The sequence below is a fragment of the Sturnus vulgaris genome, unplaced genomic scaffold, assembly GCF_052056855.1.
Source record: "Sturnus vulgaris isolate bStuVul1 unplaced genomic scaffold, bStuVul1.hap1 Scaffold_195, whole genome shotgun sequence".
Taxonomy (NCBI): Eukaryota; Metazoa; Chordata; class Aves; order Passeriformes; family Sturnidae; genus Sturnus; species Sturnus vulgaris.
The window spans coordinates 866,496-890,640 of NW_028276170.1; the positions used below are offsets into that span (position 1 = coordinate 866,496).

Sequence of the window (24,145 nt, forward strand, 5' to 3'; positions counted from 1 at the left end):
TGGGCCGTGGCCCAGCGCCTGTGTGACCATGCCCAGTGGGTGGCGATGGCCAGGGCCAGTGCTGAGGCCACTGCGGCCACCAGCAAGATCACCGCAATGTCCGGGGTGGCTGGACACGGTGACATGGCACCTGGGGACCTTGGTGAACTTTGTTAACCAGGACATGGTGGTGGCATGTGGGGGACATGGTGACAGGGGTTCCCCAGAGCTGCCCAGGCCCTTGGGGACATCGTGGGGGTCTTGGGGACATCGGTGGAGGGACACAAGGAGGTGATGTGAAAGCTGGAGGCAGCCCGGGATGCAGGGACATGGTGGGGACACGGGGTTGTACTGTCAACCCGAGGGACACTGGGGACCTTGGTGTCCTTGCCTTGGGGACATCAGGGCCACCCTGAGGTCGCCTGTCCTGTTTTGGGTCACTACGATGTCCCTGCAGTGTCCCCACGTGACCGCAGTTTGTCCCCCTGAATCATTAAAAACCGGAATAATCACGGACAAAGGCACTGTAACTAATTAAAGTTACAAAGTGGTGTGTTTATTCACCGGCACAGGAGTCACCTCCCAAAGGCGTGACCGCCCCGAACAAGGTTCTTTGCCCTCTATTTATTGCCCAAGATCTTACATACAATACATGTGCATAACCCCAGCACCTCCCATCCCCATCCCATATTAAAATGAGCCCATTCGTCCTTCACGGGTGCACAGTTCTTCTCTTGAATTGGGTCGGTGGTCTCGAAATGGGTCAGTGGTCTCGATGGATGAAGTCAGGAGAGTCTTCATCAGGTCTCTGTGACCCTCTGGCACTATCCAAGGCCTCGTGCTTCATGATTAATGGTTTATTATTTTATTTATTATTTAGGTTCTTCTATACCTAAGTTCATAATAGCAGATAATTATACCAATTAGCTCTTGCCTAAGCATCAAGTAATTACCTACCTAACTTACATCTTGGCCATGGAAACTCCTTCTACCCTTAGCAAAAATCTTAACTCTTTAAAACCATGATTCAACTCTCCATGTCTGTGCCCCACCATGTCTTTGTCCCTCCATATCCCCACCCATGTCTCAGTTCAGTGTCTTTATTTTCACCCGTGTTGGTTGTTTTAAAAGGATGAAGAGAAATGAAAAGCAAATCTAGGCTAAAAGAAAAAGATTTCAGTGTCTGTGTGAGCTGAGGACCAATGTGCTTGAGTGGGAGGGAAAAACATTTTTTGGAGGACTTTCCATCCCACTGTCTCCAAAATCTTGGTCTTTGCCTCAGTTCATCACCATTTGGCTGCGGAAGACAACCTTGGGCAATAGGAAATGAAAATCCGGGAATTAGTGAGGTTGGAAAAGGTCTCCAAGACCATTCCTGGATATTCCTGGATACCACCAGGAGATAGGATTGAACACAGAATATTTTCTGAGCTTGAAAGTCAACAAATCTGCTCTCCTCAAAGAATTCCCAATGTCAGTTTGGGCCCTGATGGACGTTCCTGCCCCTGTGTTCATCCAGGTGCCCACAGGGAGAGAGGATGATGCAGAAACCCCTCAGCCAGGTGTCTTCCCAACACGGATCACCAGGACCAAAGATCACCAGGGCTCTGCCCAACGGGGGTCACTGGGGATCATCCAACACAAATCCTCCCATTGGGGATGGAGCTGGAGCAGAGCACAAAGCTCTTCCCATACTCGGGGCACTCACAGGGCTTCCCTTAGTGGAGACTCCGTTGGTGTCGGGTCAAGTGAGAGATCCTGGAGAAGCTCTTCCCACACTCAGGACACTCGTAGGGCTTCTCCCCAGTGTGGATGCGCCGGTGCCTGATGAGGTTGTCGTTGCGGTTGAATCCCTTCCCGCAGTCGGGGCAGCGGAAGGGCCTCTCCTCTGTGTGAATCCGCTCATGTAGGAGGAGATTGGAGCTGGTGTGAAACCTCTTCCCACACTTGGGACACTCGTAGGGCCTCTCCCCAGTGTGGATGCGCTGGTGTTTTCTCAGGTCAGAGCTCCATCCAAAGCTCTTCCCACATTCCAAGCAGGTGTAGGGCCGTTCCCCTGTGTGGATCACCTGGTGCTGGATCAGGTTGGAGCTGTTCCTGAAGCCCTTCCCACATTCCCCACACTCATAGGGCTTCTCCCCAGTGTGGATCCTCTGGTGTAGGATCAGCTGGGACCTGTAGTTGAAACCCTTCCCACATTCCAAGCACTTGTGGGGCTTCTCCCCTCCAGGAGGCTTCTCCACCAGCTCTGAGCTCTGCCTGGATCTCCGGCCGCCTTCCCGGCTCAGGGAGGGTCTTTCCTCCTCGCAGCTTCCTGGGCTGGGTTTGCAGCCCCTCCTCGTGCGAGATATCCAGGGCTTTTCCGCCTCCTCCATCCCTGCACACCTGAGGAATGAAAATTCCTGGTTTAGGGGGAAATAACAAGAAGAGAGCTCCATAAACTGGGTGTTCCTCCTTGCCCAAGTTCATCTCTGGTAGTCATTGAGCATCTTGTGTCTGTAATAACCTCCCAAACACCAAGATTCCTGCTTCAAATCCTCCAAACTTTAACACACGGATCAAAAACTCCCCAAATAACAAGCTTCAGCCAAAATCCCCTCCAGACATGTGCTGGTTTGAAAGCAAAACCAATGAGAGAATCAGTCAGAAATACAATTCTATAGGAAAAAAGATAAGAGAAAAATAATACATGAAATAGTAGAAAAGAAAACAACTGACAGAATCAGAATACAACCTGACACCCCGCTAGTTAGGGTGGTGGTAGCAGTCCCAATGAAGGGGTCTTGTTGTAGTAGTGATGCTGTAGAAAGGTCTGGTAGCTCTTGTCCTTTGGAAACCAGTGGGTAAGGGCTGCCTTGGTGTTCCAAATCTCAGATTTTATCTAGGTAGGAAAGGCTTGGCTCCTCCCCCTGGCTGGAGCATCTCCCAATGGGATGATGGAATTTTATCAGTCATGCAGTGGCACTCAATGGCCCATTAACAGAAGATATCTTCCTGGAGGAAGGATGGGTTGTGGAAAAGATAAAGAACACTGCCCCACCTGGTTTTAACAGATGGCCCATTAGCAGAGGATATCTCCCACACAGAGATAAGGATCACTGCTCCACCTGTTTTTATCCACCACTCTTTGTTCTTTTGTTTCTTCCCAGGACCTCCGACTAGTTACTTAATGTTTGCTGCTGATTTCTTCTCCCTTTTGAAGATGAAAATGGTAAAAGTGTCTTTGACCTGCCTTGCTGGATATTGTGAAGAGGAAGAGTCATCTACTGCAAGTGGGAGTGTCACAGGTGGAGCAGAGTTCTGTGAGTGCTGTATCAAACCAGACCTCGTCAGAGCTGCCAGAACAACTGGTCCATGCTGCCCTTCACTGCTCTGCCTGTTCCCCACTGTTTCATGCCAGAGTAATTTAACTGCTGTTAATTGGGTGTGTGTTTCACTCGAGCCAGTCCAGCAGAACCAGCAGAAAGCAGCCCCAGAATGAATGGGGCTCTGCAGAGGAGCCCCAGACTATTCATCAGCCTGCCCGCAGAACTGGCTCCAACTCTGAACCCTTGTGACCACACTCTGAAGAAGACACACTTCTGATATTTCTGAGGCACTTATGACTGAGGCACTGCACGTGCTTGTGCAGGCAAGAATCCCAAAGTTCTTTCTTACTTCAGGAAAAACCCTGCAGCAGTGCATACCCAGCATCTGCTATCAGCACATCCTGGCTGCACGTGCAGGAGAAGCAGCAGCAGCATTGTACACGTGGGTTTGTTAAGCTGAATTCCCCTACACTTTGAACAGTGCTCATCACAAACATATTTAATGGCACACCGATGCCATACATTTCTCCTAAAAGCCTCCCTTGTAACTAAACTTTGCGGGAAAGTTAATGCCGAGGATGAACGAGCAACTTCGGTCTCAGTCCGGAGGTGGAGGGGTTCTAAACACTGACTTTGCGAGAGCAGCATCTCTCCTGAAGCGCTCGGGGCCACCCGAGGCGCCGCCGGGAGCGCGGTGCAGAAGCCGGCCCGGACTCAGCCGCAGCGCCGGGCACCGCGCATCGCTGCTCTGCAGGGCGGCCCGCACGTCCTCCAGCAGCTGCCGCAGGCTGCCCTTCTCCTGCTGCAGCTCGGCCATGCGCTCCTCGGCCCGCTCCAGCGCCACCATCTCCTCGCAGCGCTCTCGGGAGCAGGGCCCCGGCGGCCGCCGCTCGGGCTGGGCGGGGGCTGCGCGGGCGGATGTGGCTCTCGATGTGCTCGCCCTCCCGGCCCAGCGGCAGCCGCGGCCCCGCGCGGGTGCTGAAGTGGCCGCAGAGCCGCGCGTGGAGCTGGCGGAAGGTGAGCTCGGCCCAGAGCCCGTCCCACAGCCCCGCGCACTCCTCGGGCTCCGCCGCCTCCTCCGGCCCCAGCGCCCGGCACAGCGTGCGGGACTCCTCGCCGGGGATGCGGCCCGGCCCGGCGCAGTCCCGCTGCTGGAAGATCTCGTGCAGGGACTGCTCCGGGCCGCTGGCCAGCACGACCATCTCGTTCTCCACGCCGCGCTCCAGCCCGTAGCGGTGGGCGAGGGCGCTGAGCAGCCACTGCGTGCGCCGGGCCGGCCGCCCGGAGGGGTCCCAGCCCTCAGGCGGCTCCATCGCGCCCGCCCGGCCCGCGGCGCTGCCCGAGCATCCTGAGCGCCGCCCGCCCGAGCGCTCGGCCCCGGCCCCGGCACGGAGCGCCCGGCTCGCCCCGCACGGAGCCGCGTCCGCCTTTGTCCGGCAGGAGCAGGGACTCGGGCAAAGCGGGCAGGTGCCGCCCTGCTCCCTTTGTCTGCCAAGCCCGAGCCCCAAGTGTGGTTCTTATTTCTTAGCTAATTTCTCCCTGGTTTCTCTCTAACACAAGCAAGACAATAGCATCGCACAATCCAGTTTGACAAGTAAGGCTTGTGAACGAGTGAGCGCTTCCACTAAATTAAAAACCCAATGTGTGTAGCCGTGGAATGGGGTTTTAACCCTTTAAGTGCGGCGGAAATAAGATGCACAGCTACATGGTCATCTTTCATGACAGGAAGAAAGAGACAAGTTTATTCAGAAATACACTTGGTTTTATAGCATGACTCGTAATTCCCAGAGTAGAGAAAAGATGATTGGTTCAGACAGAAGACACCCCATTTCCAGGGACTGGTCACACATCACAACAGCTGTTCTATCTTTGTTACTAATTCCTTTTTATTTTGACCAAATTATCAGCCTGGGAGAAATTCTCCCTAGCCTTGAGCTGGACCAGCTTATCAGCTGGGAACAGAGCTGAAAAGCTCCTGCCTGGAATATTATTCAGGCTGTAATTTTCTTACTTTCTCAATATGTGCCCCACAAATGTGCTTGAACGTCGACCTTCTGTTCTCTCAGACTTCCTCACTTCTGTAGATGAGGTGACTTCCAGGTGTTGGTGTGTGGGTGTTAAGAGGTCTGTGCTAGAGATGAGTAAGTGTTCAACTCGTTCAAACGAGCTGCCCAAAGCAGTGATTTTGGTCTCTCTTTGCCTGGGGAGCAGGACCGGGGTTGTTGAACGCAGGCAGCAGCACGAGCAGGGCTCCTCCAGCAGCAGGGACACGCCAGGAGCCAGAGGGGACCGTGGCACCAGAGGGGACCGTGGCACCAGCCGTGCCCGAGGTCTGAACAGGCTGCCAAAGTCAGGTGGTGCTGACAGGCTGCGTTAACAGCCCAGGCAAGGCGTGGTGAGGAGCCAGGGCTGGGGGCCACCCAAGGAGTCCTGTCAAGAGCAAATCGTTCTAATATTCTCTCTAGGACAAAAAAGGAACAAACCAGTCCAGTTGATATGTGAGGAAAAAGAATTCAAGTTCGTTTAAAACGCTGCTTAGGTTGGGTTTCTTTTGAGTGAACTGGTGTTAATAAATATTCGGTCCCATATGATGGAGTTTCTCTGCAAATAGGCCTTGATGGGAAATTACTGAATACCTTTTGTTTTGGTCTTTCTTAAGTTGAACACCTGAGTAGCTTTGTTGAGGAATGGAGAATTGTTCGTAACTCAGTATTTTCTCAGGAGGAGCCTTAAATTTTATCACAGGAGGAAGGACAGGCAAAGGTTTGAAAGCCTTCCCGTGCTGAAGTGACACACTTTGGGAGGAGTCTGTGAGGAGAAGTCCCCTCAGGCACTGCCAGGGCTGTTTGCCTCCTCTGCAGGCTCAGTATTCTGGGAGTTCCACAAGCCTCAGCTGCCACTGTATTTTCCCCTGAATATTTTTTGTCGTGCAGTACACAGGGAGAATATTTTGTGCTAGATTCTCCTCTGGGCTGAGAGGAATGTTGAATTTATCTTTACAAATGAGCTCTGGATCTGCCTGTAGATAAGGCTAGCACTGAGAGATAAAAGAAACAATGGGATGGATTCCACTGATTGATGAATGGAAAGAGATATTTGCCTTTACAAACAAACTGTAAGGCTGCTGATAAATGAAATTGGATATCGAAAGATGAAAGAAGCAACGGGGGGGAAAACTATGAATTCTATAAGAATTAAAAATGAAAAGGGAGGGTTATACATTAGAGGGGAATTTCAGGTATCAGGCGTTCCGGGAAGTCTGTGCCTCTCAAGTACCTAAGCCAATGGGGAAAGAGAGAGGGAAATGCGGCCGGGAAAATAGGATAAAAAGGAGGCTGTGTTCTCCAAAAATTTGAGAGATGCCAGGGGAATGTCCCATGGCCTCTCCCTTTATTCGAATAAAGCAAAAAGGACTCCTCTGTCTCCTTTTTGGACATAAACCTCTGGTGTTTGTGGATTCATTTTCCTGACAGAAACAACTTGGGGATTCTTACCTGCACAAGCACGTGCAGTGCCTCAGTCATAAGTGCCTCAGAAATATCAGAAGTGTGTCTTCTTCAGAGTGTGGTCACAAGGGTTCAGAGTTGGAGCCAGTTCTGCGGGCAGGCTGATGAATAGTCTGGGGCTCCTCTGCAGAGCCCCATTCATTCTGGGGCTGCTTTCTGCTGGTTCTGCTGGACTGGCTCGAGTGAAACACACACCCAATTAACAGCAGTTAAATTACTCTGGCATGAAACAGTGGGGAACAGGCAGAGCAGTGAAGGGCAGCATGGACCAGTTGTTCTGGCAGCTCTGACGAGGTCTGGTTTGATACAGCACTCACAGAACTCTGCTCCACCTGTGACACTTCCACTTGCAGTAGATGACTGTTCCTCTTCACAATATCCAGCAAGGCAGGTCAAAGACACTTTTACCATTTTCATCTTCAAAAGGGAGAGGAAATCAGCAGCAAACATGAAGTAACCAGTCAGAGGTCCTGGGAAGAAACAAAAGAACAAAGAGTGGTGGAAAAAAACAGGTAGAGCAGTGATCCTTATCTCTGTGGGAGATATCCTCTGCTAATGGGCCATCTGTTAAAACCAGGTGGGGCAATGTTCTTTATCTTTTCCACAACCCATCCTTCCTCCAGGAAGATATCTTCTGTTAATGGGCCATTGAGTGCCACTGCATGACTGATAAAATTCCATCATCCCATTGGGAGATGCTCCAGCCAGGGGGAGGAGCCAAGCTTTCCTACCTAGATAAAATCTGAGATTGAGAACACCAAGGCAGCCCTTACCCACTGGTTTCCAGAGGACAAGAGCTACCAGACCTTTCTACAGGATCACTACTACAACAAGACCACTTCATCAGGACTGCTACCACCACCCTAACTAGCGGGGTGTCAGGTTGTATTCTGATTCTGTCAGTTGTTTTCTTTTCTACTATTTCATGTATTATTTTTCTCTTATCTTTTTTCCTATAGAATTGTATTTCTGACTTGGAGTCTCTCACTGGTTTTGCTTTCAAACCAGCACAATTTTGGAGGCGATTTTGGCTGAATCTTGATATTTGGGGTGTTTTTGATCCGTGTGTTAAAGTTTGGAGGATTTTGGGTGGGAATCTTGGTGTTTGGGAGGTTATTACAGACACATGATGCTCAATGACTTCCAGAGATGAACTTGGGCAAGGAGGAACACCCAGTTTATGGAGCTCTCTTCTTGTTATTTCCCCCTAAACCAGGAATTTTCATTCCCCAGGTGTGTGAGGATGGAGGAGGCAGAAAAGCCCTGGAGATCTCGCACGAGGAGGGGCTGCAAACCCAGCCCAGGGAGCTGCGAGGAGGAAAGACCCTCCCTGAGCCGGGAAGGCGGCCGGAGATCCAGGCAGAGCTCAGAGCTGGTGGAGAAGCCTCCTGGAGGGGAGAAGCCCCACAAGTGCTTGGAATGTGGGAAGGGTTTCAACTACAGGTCCCAGCTGATCCTACACCAGAGGATCCACACTGGGGAGAAGCCCTACGAGTGTGGGGAATGTGGGAAGGGCTTCAGGAACAGCTCCAACCTGATCCAGCACCAGGTGATCCACACAGGGGAACGGCCCTACACCTGCTTGGAATGTGGGAAGAGCTTTGGATGGAGCTCTGACCTGAGAAAACACCAGCGCATCCACACTGGGGAGAGGCCCTACGAGTGTCCCAAGTGTGGGAAGAGGTTTCACACCAGCTCCAATCTCCTCCTACATGAGCGGATTCACACAGAGGAGAGGCCCTTCCGCTGCCCCGACTGCGGGAAGGGATTCAACCGCAACTTCACCCTCATCAGGCACCGGCGCATCCACACTGGGGAGAGGCCCTACGAGTGTCCCAAGTGTGGGAAGAGCTTCTCACAGAGCTCTCACTTGACCAAACACCAACGGAGTCACCACTGAGGGAAGCCCAGTGAGTGCCCAAGTGTGGGAAGAGCTTTGTGATCTGTTCCAGCTTCATCCCCCATGGGAGGATCAGTGTTGGATGATCCCCAGTGACCCCCGTTGGGCAGAGCCCTGGTGATCTGTGTTCCTGGTTATCCCCGTTGGGTGATGGGGAAGGGGTTTGAGAGATTTCTGTCTCTTTTCCTTCTATTGCTACGATTTGGTTGGTAATAAATTCCCTTGCTGGGCCCAGGCTATGTCTGTGACATCCGTTTTGCTGTTTGGTGTGTTTGCTCGTCCTGTCTTAATCTGCTCCTGGAGCTACTGGTTAAACTTTCTCTTCCCTTGCAGCTCGAGGGGTAGGGTCAGAGTGGTTCTGGTGGGTGCCTGGCATCAGGCCAGTGTCACCTTGTCTTGGTTTGAAAGACAGGTATTTTCTAAGGAAAGGGAAGAACCCCTTTCCTGAGATGCAGAGTGCAACCCCTCCCTTCTAATTATTTTAGTTTCAAATCAGAGCCTGTCAGGCAGAAGATATGGGGATAGAAATAACAGTTCTTTACTGAGATCTAACAAGGCAAAATAGCTGAAACAACAACAGCTATAAAAACTGACAACAGAACAGAACAGTATAGCTCAGTTCCAGTCCCTTTGGCCAAAGCCCTCTCTCCCTGTGCTCAGTTACCGGTGCTGGGGGCAGGGCAGGTCCTGCGCAGTTGAAGAGGGGCTGGAGTGATGGCGGCAGCAGCCCAGGGGTGAGAGGGATGGGGGAGTGACTCCCCCCTCACGGTGTCGGTCGTGGTGCTCAGCAGAGTGTCCGGAGGTAGCAGGGTGAGGTGGGAGAGCAGCAGAGCGATGTCCAAAGGCAGGGAGCGTGGATCTCAGCGCTGGGATGGCAGGGGAGATGCCAGATCCGAGCACGGGGCATCCTCCTCTCACTCCACGGGTGAAGTGAGAGAGCAGAGTCCCCCCCCAGACCCCTCTCCCACCTTTTCCTTTTCCGGTCTCCCCCCATCCCCCCACCCCCCTGCAAGAGAAAACTATTGCTACTAAGGTGTAGCCACAAATACTCAGCATAACAATGGGAAAAATTCCACAGAGAGAAAAGGGAACAATTCAACCCCCAGCAGGAGGAAAGAGTGGTCTGAAGATCTTATTCTGAATTTGCTTTTCTTTCTTTGTGTAGTTCATAAAGTTTTTTATACCCTTTTAAGTTTTAGGCCTGACTTGTTCTTTTGCTCCTGGTTCTGTCTCACAACAGAAAATGAGTATATTTAAATTGGCAACTCAAAACTATAACATTATTTGGTGTGTTGGCTGGGAAATTCAAAAATTCAAATTAAACCAAGACATTAGATTATCCTATATGGATGAAGATAACCAGAACTCCAGGAAAGGAATTTATTGATGGGGAGCAGGACAGGATGGCTACAAAAAAAGTTGATTTGCAGATTGGGGTTGATGATTTTGAATAATGAAGGTCAATGAATATGCAACAGATTGATGCATTTAAGGAAGTGTTTTCTGAGTGTGTGCCCTTGGCTGAATGCCCAGCACCCAGCCACATTAACCCTTTGCTTTACTGTCTTAGTCTCCTATTTGTCTTTTTTTTTTTTTTTTTAATTAAACCTTGTATAATTTACCAGGAAAGTGAACCTCGTTTTTCACATCACTATGGGCAGGGAGCTGCTGCTCCTGAAGCTCACCTTTCCTCGTTCCTTCCAGGAGGAAAGCTGGGTGTGGGAGCGCTGCATGTGCTCCTTCAGAGGCTGCTGAGGGCAGGGCTGGGGAAGGGGAAGAAGTGGATGAAGAACTGCGTGCAGTGTCCTGGCCCTGCTCATCCTCCCCATGAATGACGAGGCCCCCAGGGTGGGCCAGGCACTGCTGCCAAGGCTGAGCACTGACACGGAGAGGGGTGGCTGACCCCCCCTGGGGCTCCAGGCCTTGGGCAGCATTCCCCAAGCACAGCCCAGGGAAGGGTCCCTGCAGAGCCAAGTTGGCATTGCCAGCACCTGCCCTGCCCACTCCAGCAGGGCTCAGCACCAGGCCAAGACACCGAGGTGTGGACAGGTGTGTCCCCAAAGGTGTTGGAGAGCAGGCATTTGGGCCTCAATCCCTGTACCTGGGGGCCATTCCCGGATGTTTTGGCAGCTCCCTAAAGGCAGAGTCACCCCAGGTCAACTTTCCCAGGCCCTGGAGCCATCTCCCAGTTCCTGCTGTCCCACAGGCCTCCAGGAATGCCGTCCTTGCTATCGCAGAGCTCCTCAAGTGGAAGGAGCTGAAGCACGTGGTGAAGACAGGGCAGACGTGGAGGATGGCTGACTGCTTGGTGAGGATGTGCCCCAGGGACTGTGCTGGGCCGTGGGCTCTGCAGCTGGGCCTGGGGAAGAGACCCCACAGCCTGGAGCTGCATCCTTGCTCCTGGCTCAAGAACAGAGCCCCAGGGGCTCTCCTCCAGTCCCATCTCCCCTTCCTGCACCCAGTGGGAGGGAGGAGGGCTCTTGGTAATGGGGCTGCTGCCAGGAGGGGCTGCTCCAGCCACCTGGAAGATGTGTGACAATGCCACATCTTTATGGTCCCTGCAGATGGAAAAGGACAGCAGCAGGGCTGAGCAGCACCTTCATCAGAGCCTGCAGTACCTGAGGGACCCTCAGCAATGTGTGCAAGACTGGACCATCAGGTTCATGAGCCCCAGCCCGGGGTCCCTCTTTGGGCAGCCCCTGTCCCCCGCAGCCCTTGCCCAGTGCCACATCCAGGCTACTGGTGGTCCCTGGTTGTTTGGGATCGTGCTGGGGAACAGCAGGGGCTGACAGAGCTCTGTGCCCAGGGACCATCGTGTGACATCCCCAGGACCAGAGCGAGGAGCTGCCTGCTCTGGATTTCAGTGGGGAGTGGGCAGTGAGGGCTGGGAGAGTGGGGGGGTCTCTACAAACACGGGAACTCATCTCGGCTCTGTTTTGGTCACAGAACTTCAGGCCTTGCAGAAAGATGGGTGTGAACTCACGCCTTGTCTGGCAGCTCAGAGCAGCTCGATCCTGAGGAGCCGAAGGAGCAGCGGACACCGGGACAGTCCCTGCGAGCTCTGTGGTGCTGGCACTGCTGAGCTGGGGGCCTGTTGTGCCCAGAGTGGGACATTCAGGCTCGACTGATCAGGGACACCCTCCTGCTGATTCACAAGGTGCAGAAAGGACTCCTTGACTTCCCAGGGTTCTTCTCAGAGAAGGCTCTGGGTGTGGCTGGATCCAACCCCAGCCCCAGACTGGGGCAGCACTTTAAGTCTGAAGGGTCACACAGGCGTCCCTGAGCCTGGAGATCACTTTGTCCTAAGGATTATGGCTGGCAAGCCAACTATAGTTTTGTAAATAAAGTTAGGTTTTTAAGTTTTAAATAATTGCTTTTCAAATTTCTTTTAAGACATCCCAAAGGTACCTGTGGGCAGGTGGGCACACAGGTGTGATGGGGTGGGTTGGGATCAGGCCAGGAATTAGACCCTGATTTTGTGATTTACAGCAGGACTTCTCCTCTGATCCTAATTCCCAGTGTTATGGTGCTGCCAGGTGTGCTGCTGGTGGGTCTGGGACCCTCACATTGAGATCTGATACCCCTAAACTGGGGTTTGGGTCCCTCAGATTGGGGGTTCAGGTACTGGACTCCTAAACTGGGGTCAGGGGCCCTCAAACTGTAATCTGGGTTCTTTAAACTGGGTCTGGGAGTCTTAAACTGAGATCTGGTACCCCCAAACTGGGATCTGCAGCCCTCCAGCGTGATCTGGGATCCTCACACTGAGGTCTCAGCTCTCCACCCTGGCACCTGGGCCTCTCAAACTGGGGTCTGGAATCCTCAAACTGGGTCTGGACCCTCCCCCCACCTGGAGTTTGGACCCCTGAAAAAACTGGGGGGACAAGTGGGGGAGGTGAGGTAGGGGTTTATTTGGGGGTACAAAGATGAAACGGGGATGGGGAGACCTCAGGGTGGATTTTTGGGTCCACCTTAGAGGGGGGAGGTGAGTGGGAGTAGCCCAGGATGGAGATTTGTGATCCACAGGGTGGGCTTTGTGGGGTCTCCGGGGCGATTTGGGGGTCCGAGCGTGGGTTCTGGAGGGTCTCAGGGTGGAATTTTGGGGTCCCAGGGTTGATTTAGGCAGTTCCAAGATAGATTTTGGGGTGCAAGATGGATTTTGTGGGTCCCAGCGCCAGATTTCACAGACCCCTTAGTGGAAGGCCTTTGGGGTTAGAGGATTCCCAGGGTGGATTTTGGAGTTTCACAGTGGGTTTCACCCTCCCCAGGATGGATTTGGGCATCTCAGGTTGAGTTTTGGGGATCCAGAGTAGGTTTTTAGGGTCCTAGGATGGATTTTTGGGGTCCTAGGCTGGGTTTTCAGGGTCAGGGGGATGGATTTTAGGGTTCCAGCACCCGCAGCACAAAGTCCAGGGCGGGGGCACTGTGGGTCAGACACCCCATGGACACCACGTCGATGTGGGGCCCCAAAAACTGGGGGAGGGTCTCCAAAACGATGCCCCCGCTGGCCTCCACCGTCACTCCGGGATGTGCAGCCTTGACCTGCGCCGCAGCCGAGTGCAGCTCCTGGGGGGACACCCTGTTAGCAGGGAGCACCCCCTCCCCAAAATTTGGGGGTACACTGGACATAGGGATGTATACTGGATGCTACACAGTGCAGAATCCCCCCCAAAGTGGCCCAAATCTGCCCACTGTGGGCCTCCCCACAAGAAACCCCCAATTCAGGGATCACTCCACCCACTGAGCTCCAAAATTGGGGTGTCCACCCCCAACCCCTCCAAATCAAGGGTTATCCTGATTAAACCCAATAAAAACTCAATAAAAATAGATTCCCATCCAACATCTGCCCAACTGCACCACCCACCACTGACCTCCAGAACAACCCCAAATTTGGGCTCTCCAATCCAAATGGCTGTCCCCCCACCCAGAACCCCCCAAAATTGTGACCTCCTATCCAACGCCTCCAATCCAGGCATTTGCCCACCCCTGACCCCCAAATTACAATCCCCCCACCTAAACTCCCCAAGTTAAGGGTCCCTTCACCCAAAACCTCCCGAACTGGGATTATCCAACCCTCTGACTCCCCCGAAACTGGGATTCCCCCTCGTATCTTTGGGGCTGCCCCACATTTGCAGCAGATTCCCATTTTACTGGTGTAGCCTTACCCTGGGATGTCCCCCATTTTTGCCACTCTCCTCGATTTTGGGGGCTTAGCTGGGGATAACAGAGCCAGGATCTATGTGGTTACCCCCACTTTTTTTGGTTCAACCCATTTCACTGGTCAGCCTCTCTTTTTAAAAGGTCTTGACCCCCATTTTTGGGGTCGAGGCTCACACCTGGAGGGTCCTCCCATTCTTGGGGGCCCTTGCCAGATTTTGGAAGCTCACCTGGTGGGGGCAGAGGTCAAACCTATGGCATTACCCACCTTTTTTCAGAAATCTGTGCCCATTTTTGGCATTTATCCCCATTTTTAGAATCCAAACCCCCATTTTTGGGGTCCAGCCCACACTTGGGGTACCACCACTATTGGCTCCCTCCGATTTGGGGGCTCACCTGGGGGCTCAGGTTGTCCAGCAGGACGATGTCAGCCCCAGCCCCAGCAGCCGCCAGCGCCTCGTCCGCACTCGAGCACTCGACCCCCAACCGGCGGGTGAAGCCCCCGGCCCGGCGCACCCCCAAAATCATCTGGGGAAGAGGGGGGTCAGGGAGAACCCCAGAGTGACGCCCCAGTAGGTGACAGGGTAAAATGGGGGCTCCCCCACAGTCATTCCCTTAAAATTGGGCCCCCCCCCACTGCCCTCCCCCCCACATTGATCCCCAAATTTGGGTCCTCTCCCCCAGAGTCCCCCAATTCAAGGTTGTCTGCTGCCACCAAAGCTGGGCTTCTCCCAACTACAAACACCAAAATTCAGAGTTACTCAACGCATGATCTTCCCCAAATTCAGGGGTGACCCCCCAGTTTCCCTCCCAAATTGGGACCCCCCCGCACCCATGCCCCCCCAATTCACGGGTCCTCCCACATTAGTCCACGCCCAGAATACCCCAGCCCAAGAGTCTGTCCCAAAATTGGTACCCCCTTTAAATATTGGTGCTTCCCCACCACCCTCGAAATTCGGGGTACCCCAAGCTATCACTCCCCCCAAAGCGAACCCCCTCCACCAAAACCCCCCATTACCTCCAAACCTCATATTCCCCACACCCCCAGAATTGGGGATGTCACGCCTACAACCCAGAACCCACCAATTCAAGGGTTACCCCTCCAATCTCCCCCCCAAACTGGGGTGCTGCTCCTCCAGTCTCCGAGTTTCCCCAAAATCCAGGGATCCTGCCGCCATTACCGCCCAAATTCTGGAGTCCCCCCACACCCAGAACCCCCCAATTCAAGCCCCCTCCCAATTGTCCCCCCAAGTTCGGCGTCCCCACCTGCTCGAGCCCCCCCGCTGCCGCCGCCAGCGCTCGGTGATTGTCCTTGAGGAGGAGGAGTCCCCCCAAACCTGCCCGGTGGGGGTCAGCGCCCCCCACCCCCGCGCGTATTTCTCTGCCAAGCGGAACCCGGGCGTGGTTTTTCGGGTGCCCCCCACGACCCCCGCCCAGCCCTGGGCCCGGGCCACCCCCACAGCCCTCGCGGCCATCGAGGCCACCCCGCTGCAGCGCCCCAAAATATTGAGGGCGACCCTCTCCGCTGCCAGCACCCCCGCGGCCGGACCCTCCACCTCGGCCACCAACACCCGCCCGGGGGGCAGCGCCGCCCCCTCGGGCACCCTCCAGGTGACCCGGCACCCCGACACCCCGAAAACGGCCTCGGCCAAGGGGGCCCCGGCCAGGACACCCCCCGAGTGCCCCCCGGCCTTGCTGAGCAGCTGCGCTCGGGTCGCGCTGTCCCCCACGGTCGCCACCGCCGCGTCCGGCCAGGGCGCGTCCTCGTCCAGCCAGGAGCGCGCCAGGGAGCGCAGGCGGTGCGGGGGGGGCGGGGGGGCCCAGCCCCGGGCGGGGGGCGGCGAGCGGGCCCGGGGCGAGCGGGACATGGTCCGGGGGAGCCTGGGCAGAGAGACAGAGGCGCTGCTTGGGGGCTGCGGGAGGGGGATTTGGGGTCGTGGGGAGGGATTTGGGATCTTGGGGAGGGATTTGGGGTCATGGAGAGGGATTTGGGGTCGTGGGGAAGGATTTGGGGTCTTGGGGATGGGTTGTTGGCGTCCTAAGAAGGTCCGTGAGAGGGTATTGGGATCCAGGAAGGATTTTCAGGGAGATATTTGGGCGTTGAGGGGGTTTGGAGGGGTTTTGAGGCGTTGAGGGGGAAATTTGGGTTGGTCTTTGCAGGATTTGGGGAATGTTGAGGGGTTGCTGCAGGGGTTGAGGGTCCCAGGAGGGTCCTTGAAGAGATATTGGGGTCCTGGGAAGGGCTTGTCGGGAGGTTATTGCGTCCTGGGAAGGGGATTTTGGGCGGCTCCTGGGGGGAGGTTGAGGGTCCTAGGAGAGTCTTGGAGGGGATATTTGGGTCCTAAGGGGATTTTGGAAAATATTTTTGGGTGCAGGGGGGATGTTGGGAGTTATTGGGGTCCTGGGATGGATCTGGGAGTCCAGGAAGGAGATCAAATGTGGGTCCCGCCCCTCCATAGGCACCCAAAATGTGGGTCCCTCTCCCCCCTCCTGCCCCTTCCCCCCAGCTCAGGGGGGTCCAAAGTCCGGTCCGGAGTGGCCACATCACCCACCCCTCCCCCCTCCCCTTCCCGAGACTCCCAGGTGGGGGAGGGGCGCCCCACTGACCTGTCCAGGGTTGGAGGCGACTGAAGCCCGAATTGGGGCTCGGGGGTTCTTACCTGGGGGGGCGTGGCCCGCCTCGCCCCAATGCCCCACCCTGGGCCGTGATTGGCTGCCCTGGGGGTCCCCACCCCCCAAAAAACCCGCAGGCGGTTTGGGATGGGGAGGGGAAATTCCCTTTATTGACAGCAAATGAGCGTGGCGAGGGCATTGGGGACACTTGAGTAGCGCCCCACGGATGGGGGGGGCACTTGGGGTGACACCAGATGACATCAGATGATTCCTCCAACCTGCCCCCCCTAATTCAGACCCTGCCACATCCCATCAGTGTCACATGGGGGGGGCTACTGAGGCATCGAGGGTGATGGACACATGGAGGTGACAGGAGGTGACAGTGACAGGGGTGTTCCCGCAGTAGCTGTGAGAGGGAACACTGGGATGTGAAAGGGAAAACAAGGCGGGGGCGAGGGAGAGGGGGTGGTGACAGTGCCAGGGGTGTGGGGTGACAGTGCCAGGGGTGTGATGACAGTGCCAGGGGTGTGGTGACAGTGCCAGGGGTGTGGTGACAGTGCTAGGGGTGTGGTGACAGTGCCAGGGGTGTTCCTCTGGGCGGGGCTGGGGCTGAGGGGTTGGACGAGGTTGGGCTGAGGGCAGAAGATGGAGATGAGGGAAAAGGGAACAGAGGGACATTGCGAGGGGGAGACAGGGAAGAGATCGAGGTGGGCGAGCCATGGTGGAGGGGACAGCAGAGGGGACATGGAGATGACAGTGGGGGCAGAGACAAGAGAGGACCCAGACATGGAGTTGGGGACATGGAGAGGACATGGACATGGTGGTGGGGTCATGGGGATGGGGATGGTAGCCAGGAGGAGATGGTCAAGGAGACCTGGAGATCGTGGAGGTGACCTGGACATGGTGGTGGCACATGTGGAGGGGACAGGGAGGAGGTGGAAGAGAAAAGAATACAGAATTTGAGATGCAGAAATGGGCAGTGAAATGTGGAGAGGTGGTGGGGACATGGGGAGAACATGAGGGGGGATATGGAGATGTTCAAGGTGAACAGGATGTGGTGGTGGAACATGAGGAGGGGACAGGGAGATGGTAGTGGGGGCATGGAGATGGTCAAGAGCACCTGGAGATGGTCGAAGGTACACAGGAAGTGGGAGAGTGGGGACAGGGAAGAGCTGGAGGTGACCTTGGACCGTGAAGGTGACCATGGAGGTGACCCATGAGCAGAGGGCAGGGTTCAGGTGGGACATGGGCCCATGGGAATAGGGGGATTGGGAATGCTGGGACAGGGGGCTGTGGGGACATGGTGTGAGCAGTGTCAGGTGATGGTGTCAAGGGTGTGGGTGATGAAGATGAAGGTGATGATGAAGATGGGGCTGTTGGTGTTGTGGTGATGATGATGGAGGTTGATGGTATTGGGAGATGATGATGGCAGTGTGGGTGATGAAGATGAAGATGATGATGTTGCAGGGGATAAGGCTGATGATGTGGGTGGTTGTGGTGATGAAGATGATGGTGATGATGAAGGCCACCCCTGCTCCTTATTGAGGGCATTTCACATCTCGATGGGGACCAGCACTGGCAGCGCCATCGGCTCTGGAGCCTCAAAGATGTCACAGTCCAGAGCCTCAAAGACCTCGCTGTGCTCTGGGAGCTGCATGAAGTGGGGCTGGAGGGGGTCACCAGGGGGTCACTGGGCTGGAACACTTAGGGGACACCTTGGGGACACCCAGGCAGGACTCCTGGGGGCTGGGGAGGCTCCACTGGTGTTGGGACTAAGGAGCAGCAGTTGCCCATCCCAAACACTGTCCCCACAGGGGGATTTTGCCAAGAGACAAGCACAGAATGGAGCTCCCTAAGGTAAGATCCAGGTGGGACAATTGTCCTCAGGCCATCTTGGACCTTGGGGGAGGTAAACAAAGCTGGGGGATCAGAATGGACCCTGGTGGTGGACAAGGAAATCCAACCCAGCACTGGTGCTGGAATCAGCTGTGACTGGGTCAAAGGGAATTCCAGAGGGGCAGATGGTGACCACTGATCCATGGCCACCACCAAGCCCAGAAACCTCCAGCTGAACAGAAGAGTCAGCCTGAGCCTGGAATCATCAGCACCCAAGGCCAGGGAATCGTTAAACCAATGGCATTAGAGAGGGGTGTAGCCCATGAGCACTGATTCCTGAGTTTGCTAAAATGGATAAACAGGGAGAAGTTCAGAATGACCTCAGGACCCCCCACCACCCAAAAGCTCCAGGGGAAGAAGGACCAACAGGACACTGCTGGATCCATGGGTGGTGCTGACCTTCTGATTGATCTCTCTCCTTCCCTTCTCCCTCTCTTCCTGCCCTTCCTCCTTTCTCTCCCTGGCATTTTATTGTTCAGTAAATTCCAGACTATTGACTTTGGTCCCATTTGCCCCTGAATTTGGGCAGAGGCACCTCAAGGATGGGATCTGAACAGCCCAAGATTCTTCAAGTGACCTTAACCCCCTCATTGCCAAGAGCCATGAAGCCACGAGTGCTGATCCTTGGCCAGGGAAGCTCTGTCACTCCCAGACGGAGCAGAGGAGCCAGGGCTCCAGGCTCCTGGCCATGATCTTCTCCTGCCCCGAGCCCAGCCTGTGCTCCCTGGGGATGGGGCTCCCAGAGCCCTGGGCAGAACCTGTTTCCCTCTGTGCCCCAAACCCTGGGGGCTCCAGAGGCTGCTCTGGGTGCCCCTCGTCCCTCCCAGCTCCAGGGGGACATTCCAGGGTGTCCCAGCCTGCCCTGCCCAGGGCACACAGTGGTGGGGGGGGGAGACAGTGACCCCTGGGAGCCCCTGGAGTCACTCTGGTCATGGTGGGGGAGGGACTGGAGACTCGCAGGGTTGAACAAGGGCCACAGAACACACAGGGACACGGAACACGGACATGGGAACACACATGGAGATAACACACAGAGACACAGGAACACACAGGGATGTAGGAACACACACATGGACAGGGGAACACACGCACAGACATGAGAACAGGCACACGTGCATACACAGAGTTGTTTTGCTGAAGGGGTTTATTGATTATTCCAGGGAAATTCCCAGGGCTCCCAGGGGATCAGGGGGATTATCCAGAGATGATCATCTCCTCATGCTGCTGGAGGGGGACAGGCCCTGGGTGTCATCACCAGTTCCAGACCTGAAAGGCAAAGCCCAAGTCGTGACACCCGTGTCCACTGGGACACGGGAGGGACCTTGTTCCCACCCCTCTCTTTGCAGGGACCTGCAGCAGGAGAAGGGATTTGGAGCCCCGGATACACCTGGGACTGGACTTGGCTCCTGACATCCATGGGGCTCCCAGAGCCCCTCACCCTGGAATATCCCAAAACCTCCCAGAGCCCTTGCTGCTCCCACAGGGACACTGGATGTCCCTAGAGCCCCCCAGTGCAAGGAAAGCCTTGGGGACAGCTCTGTCCACCGAACCCCAGCATATGGATCAGGGACGGCCCCCTCCATGTCCCTATGACTTTCCCAAGCTCTGCCCACCCCACAGGGCTCAAGGCTCTGCCCTGGTCCCCGAGGATCTTTTGTGGGGCTGGAGAACCCCCAAGATTTCTCACCAGGGCATCCAGAGGGGCAGCCGGGCATCACTCCCGCAGAAGCTCCACCTGCTCAGCCACGAGGGGCTGGGGAGAAAGGGGGGGTTAGAGCCACACTGGGGGATACTGGGGCTGGTTGGGAGATACTGGGGCAGGCTGGGGTGTACTGGGGCACAGTGGGGTGTGCTGGGGTGCACTGGGGGGTGATGACCAGGACAGGGGAAGCTCTGGGCCCAACAGAACTGCGGGTACCCACCTCAGACCTCTTCACTCGTTGGACGCCGTTCTTCTTCTGCAGAGAGATGGGGAGATGTCACTGGTCACTGGGGTGTCCCCAGTCCCAGCAGGGCACGGGGGGACCCAACTGGCCCCCAGTTCCCACACTGGTGCCCCAATTCCAGGACTTACCACAATGCATCCACCTGCAGCTCCTCCTATGACTACCTGCAGATGGAGAGCAAAGGTTTAGTCTGGAATGGCCCCTGTGGGACTCAGCGGGTCACAGGTGTCCCCACGCCCTGTGGCTGCCCCCAATCTGAGGGGGAAAATCCCTTCTGCTCCCCGCAGTCCCACTCCAGGCAGTTTCACCCGATCCCTGTTCCTGCAGGGACCACGGTGGGGATGGAGACGAGGAGAGCGAGGGGAACTTGGGACCTCCAAGGAGGAGGGGATGGAGTGGGATGTGAGGGCCCCAAAGACACTGAACTGGGGGAACTTGGGGACCCAGGGGATGGGGCTGGGGGTGCTGAAGGGATGGGAATGGGGGAATGCAGGTGGGGAGGCAGGAATTCCAGTGGGGGGACATGGGGGCTGAAGTGGGAGGTGGGTGGGGGGAGGGGAAAGCAGGTGCAGAGGACCAAAATTGTTGGGTTTGGGAGGGGCTTTGGGAGTCCAGGAGGGGGATTTGGGGATACTGTCATGGAGAATGAGAAAGGGAAGGGAGTGGAGGGAAAGAGGAGAGGAAGTGGACTGGGCATGGGGATCTTTGGGGTGCCTGGGGTGCACTGAGATGGGTGGGAATACAATGGGGACCCTGGGGAAGGGGCAGCCTTGGGAAGCTCTGGGATGTACAGGCACGCACTGGGGTGCACTGGGATGGCCTGGAGGGTCATGGCCATGAGAGGGGAGGGCCTGGTTCAGCAGAAGAACTCGGGGTACTCACCTTGCCAAAAGCAATGCCACCAACTCGCTGTGGAGAGAGCATGAGATGTCACTGGGGTGTCCCCAGTCCTAGTAAAGATTGGGGGTGACCAAACTTCCCCCCAATTCCCACAATGGTGAACCCAGCTCCAGGACTTACCCCAGCACATAGAGCTCCACCACTGCCATCAGAGGTGGCCTGGGCAAGGAGAGCAAAAGGTTGGTCAGGATTGGCCCTTGAGGGGCTGGGGGGACACAGGAGTCCCCAGCCCCCCACCTCCCACCCATGGCTGTCCTCTGCTCTGAGCAGGGGGTGCCAGGGGATTTGGGAACATCACTGCAGGGTGGAAGGCAATGAACTGAGGGCAAAGATTGGAAAGAAGACCCTGGGAATCATCTGGGGGTTTGAGGGGACCAGGGGCAGAGGGGGAGGCATTTCCCAGTTTGTGCCAGCTCAGCCTGGCTTGGGACTGGAACAGTTCATCCCAGTTTGGCCGAGTTCAGCCTAGTCTGTACTTAAATGGGTTTGGACCTCTTGGTCCCACTTCAGCCTAGTTTGGGATTGGCCTTTGTTCTTGTGTGGGCAACAGAGGAGATGCTGGGGAGATGCCCGAGGGGATCAAGAGGATGGGATGGGATGGGATGGGATTGGAATGGGAATGGATGGGATGGGATGGGATGGGATGGGATGGGATGGGATGGGATGGGATGGGATGGGATGGGATGGGATGGGGAGGCCCAAAAGGACGGAATTTGGGGATAGCAGCACAAGAAAGCTCTGGGGCCCTCGCAGGGAGGAGCCGGGTCCGAGCATCCGTGGGGAAGCCGGGCTCTGGCAGCGGGAGTTGAATTGCGGCAAGGGGAAGGACAGAGGCAATGGTGGCGAGGAGAAAGCGGCACGGCCCGGGGCCGGGGAGCCCGGCGGAGCCCCTGCATTGGGAAGAGCCCTCAGACCTGAGCCCAGCCCGTGGCTTTGGAGCCTCACCTCGCTCTGTGCCGGGAGGCACAGCAGGATGGAGAAGAGCAGGGCCACGCTGAGCACAGCCACCTTCATCTTCCTCTCGCACTGGGCAGCGCTGGCTGAGGCTGCAGCAGGGCAGGAGCACCTTTATCCCTGCCGGGACTCCTCCCTGCGCCCTCCCTGACAGCCCCCAGGCCAAAGCCCGGCTTGGCACAGCCCCCAGCCCTGGCCACAAGCCCAGCCCTGGCACAGAGTCCATCCCGCCTGTGGCACGGATCCAGCCCCGCTCCCCGCATCCCTGCAGCTTCCTGCACGGGGCAGCTGCCCCTGGAGGGGACCGGGCACCCGGGGGGCCGAGGGGGGCAGGCAGGGATCCAAAGGCAGCTGGGGACCCTGTGGGGACACCCCCACTCCAACACAATCCATCCTCCAACAGCCCCCAGCCCCACACCCCCCATCTCCCGGGACCCCTCCCCTCCCAGAGCGTTCCTTGCAGGACACCCCGGAGCTGAGCCCAGCCCCAAACCTGGAGTGTCAGAGCAGGATTGTCCCTGTTCCCACTGCAGCCCCTGGGCTCATTGGGGCTGCACTGACCCCTCTTCCTGGGGCAGCAGCACCCCGGGATCAGGGAGAAGGGGCAGGGGGAGCACAGCGGGGTCAGGGGCCATAGCAGCAGCTGGGGGACCGGGATCTCCAGTCCCTGCAGGTGCCCTGGGGAGCACTGGGCAATGGTGGCACTGGGACACCGGGGCTGGCCTTGTGGCAGTGCTGGGGTGGTGGCAGTGCCCGGCTCCAGCCCATTCCTGTCCCTGCAGCCCCAGACTGCTCCAGGCCCCCAGGGGAAGATCCCCGGGCAGAGCCCCTGGCACAGCCACGGCCACTGTGTCCTGCTGGATCAGCCCAAGCCCGCTGTGCTGAGCTGGCCCAGCCATCGGCTCCCAGGGGCTCTGTGCCCAGCAGGGCTGTGGCTCCAGACCGGGCTGGCACTGGGACACAGCTCCCGCAGCTCCCCTGGCCCCAGGGATGGCCCTGCCCTGTCCTGCCCTGCTCCCAGCGCTGGCCCTGAGCTGGGGCTGACCTTCCCAGCCCAGGGTCCTGCGCTGCTGTCCCAGCTCAGAGGCCCCTGTCAGGGTCACCCCGAGGACACAGATCAGTGACAGTCCCTGCCAGGGCTGCCACGAGCTGCCAGTGCCTCCATTCTCCACTGACATTCCGTGACATTTCCAGGACATGTTCCCTCCTCACGGGACACTGACCTCACAGAAGGGACCTGTTGTGGCACAGGTCAGAAAATCCTTCAGGCACCTGACTTGACTGTTTGCATTGGATTTTCCTGCAGAGCCAGCAGTGACCTGGAAGATTTTCCTTTTGCCTGTTGATGCTTTGTGCCTCCTTTGTTGGAGAGTTGAGGAGTGTTGATCCTGGAGGGGCCCAGGGACATTTCCAGTCCCTGGACACCTAAGGGGCCATTCCAGATGTTCCCAGCTGTGGGTTCATGAACTCTGCACCTACGTGTTCCTGTTTCCGTATCAGCAGCTCACTAGAACATGGAAAATTCCCAACTTCCCATTTTGGTGTATGATGGAGAGATGGGTTAGAGAAGTGATCAGGGGGTCTGAGGTGCAGCTGATCTGTCCTGGACTGGTTCCTTCCTCTCCCTGGGCAGGACTGTGAGCACCCTGGGAAATTTCTGATTTTCCTGTCATCCTGTCCTTGGGATTTCTTCCACAGTCAGGTTTCAAATCAGTTTCTGGCCTGGCCATTCTCCCGAGGCTGGGACCACAGGGAGGTGTTGTGGTGGTCACAGGGGATAAAAGAGGAGCCTGTTCTCCCCATATTTACATCTCCTTTCCAAATTTCCCAGAGCCCTCCACTTGCCAGACTCCCTCAGTAGCTGTGGTGTGGGGGAGAGGCGGGGACACAGGACAGGAACAGGGGGTCTCAGTGCTGTTGTACTGGTTTGGCTGGGATAACTGGCTGGTGAGCAGTTGCTGGCCATAGCAATGCCTTTCCAGGTCTCCC

The 24,145-nt window shown here is 56.3% G+C and overlaps 1 protein-coding gene and 1 long non-coding RNA gene across 2 annotated transcripts in view; both read right to left on the reverse strand.

Annotated features, from left to right (window-relative positions):
* LOC148217977 (uncharacterized) overlaps nucleotides 1-19,939 on the reverse strand; it is a 74,991-nt gene extending 55,052 nt beyond the window's left edge. Inside the window, exons 1-3 of the mRNA XM_088158023.1 lie at nucleotides 19,907-19,939; nucleotides 1,709-2,132; nucleotides 139-147 (exon numbers count right to left, since the gene is read on the reverse strand). Coding sequence (XP_088014149.1) covers nucleotides 139-147; nucleotides 1,709-2,132; nucleotides 19,907-19,939 — 466 coding nt within the window. The remainder of the gene's footprint in view (nucleotides 1-138; nucleotides 148-1,708; nucleotides 2,133-19,906) is intronic.
* A 104-nt stretch (nucleotides 19,940-20,043) lies between these two features.
* LOC148217978 (uncharacterized) lies at nucleotides 20,044-23,498 on the reverse strand. Its single transcript, XR_015800600.1, has 6 exons — nucleotides 23,380-23,498; nucleotides 21,323-21,361; nucleotides 21,185-21,211; nucleotides 20,431-20,466; nucleotides 20,279-20,314; nucleotides 20,044-20,109 (listed from the first exon to the last, which is right to left on the reverse strand). It is a non-coding gene; the product is annotated as an uncharacterized LOC148217978 (long non-coding RNA).
* Nucleotides 23,499-24,145: the final 647 nt, after the last annotated feature.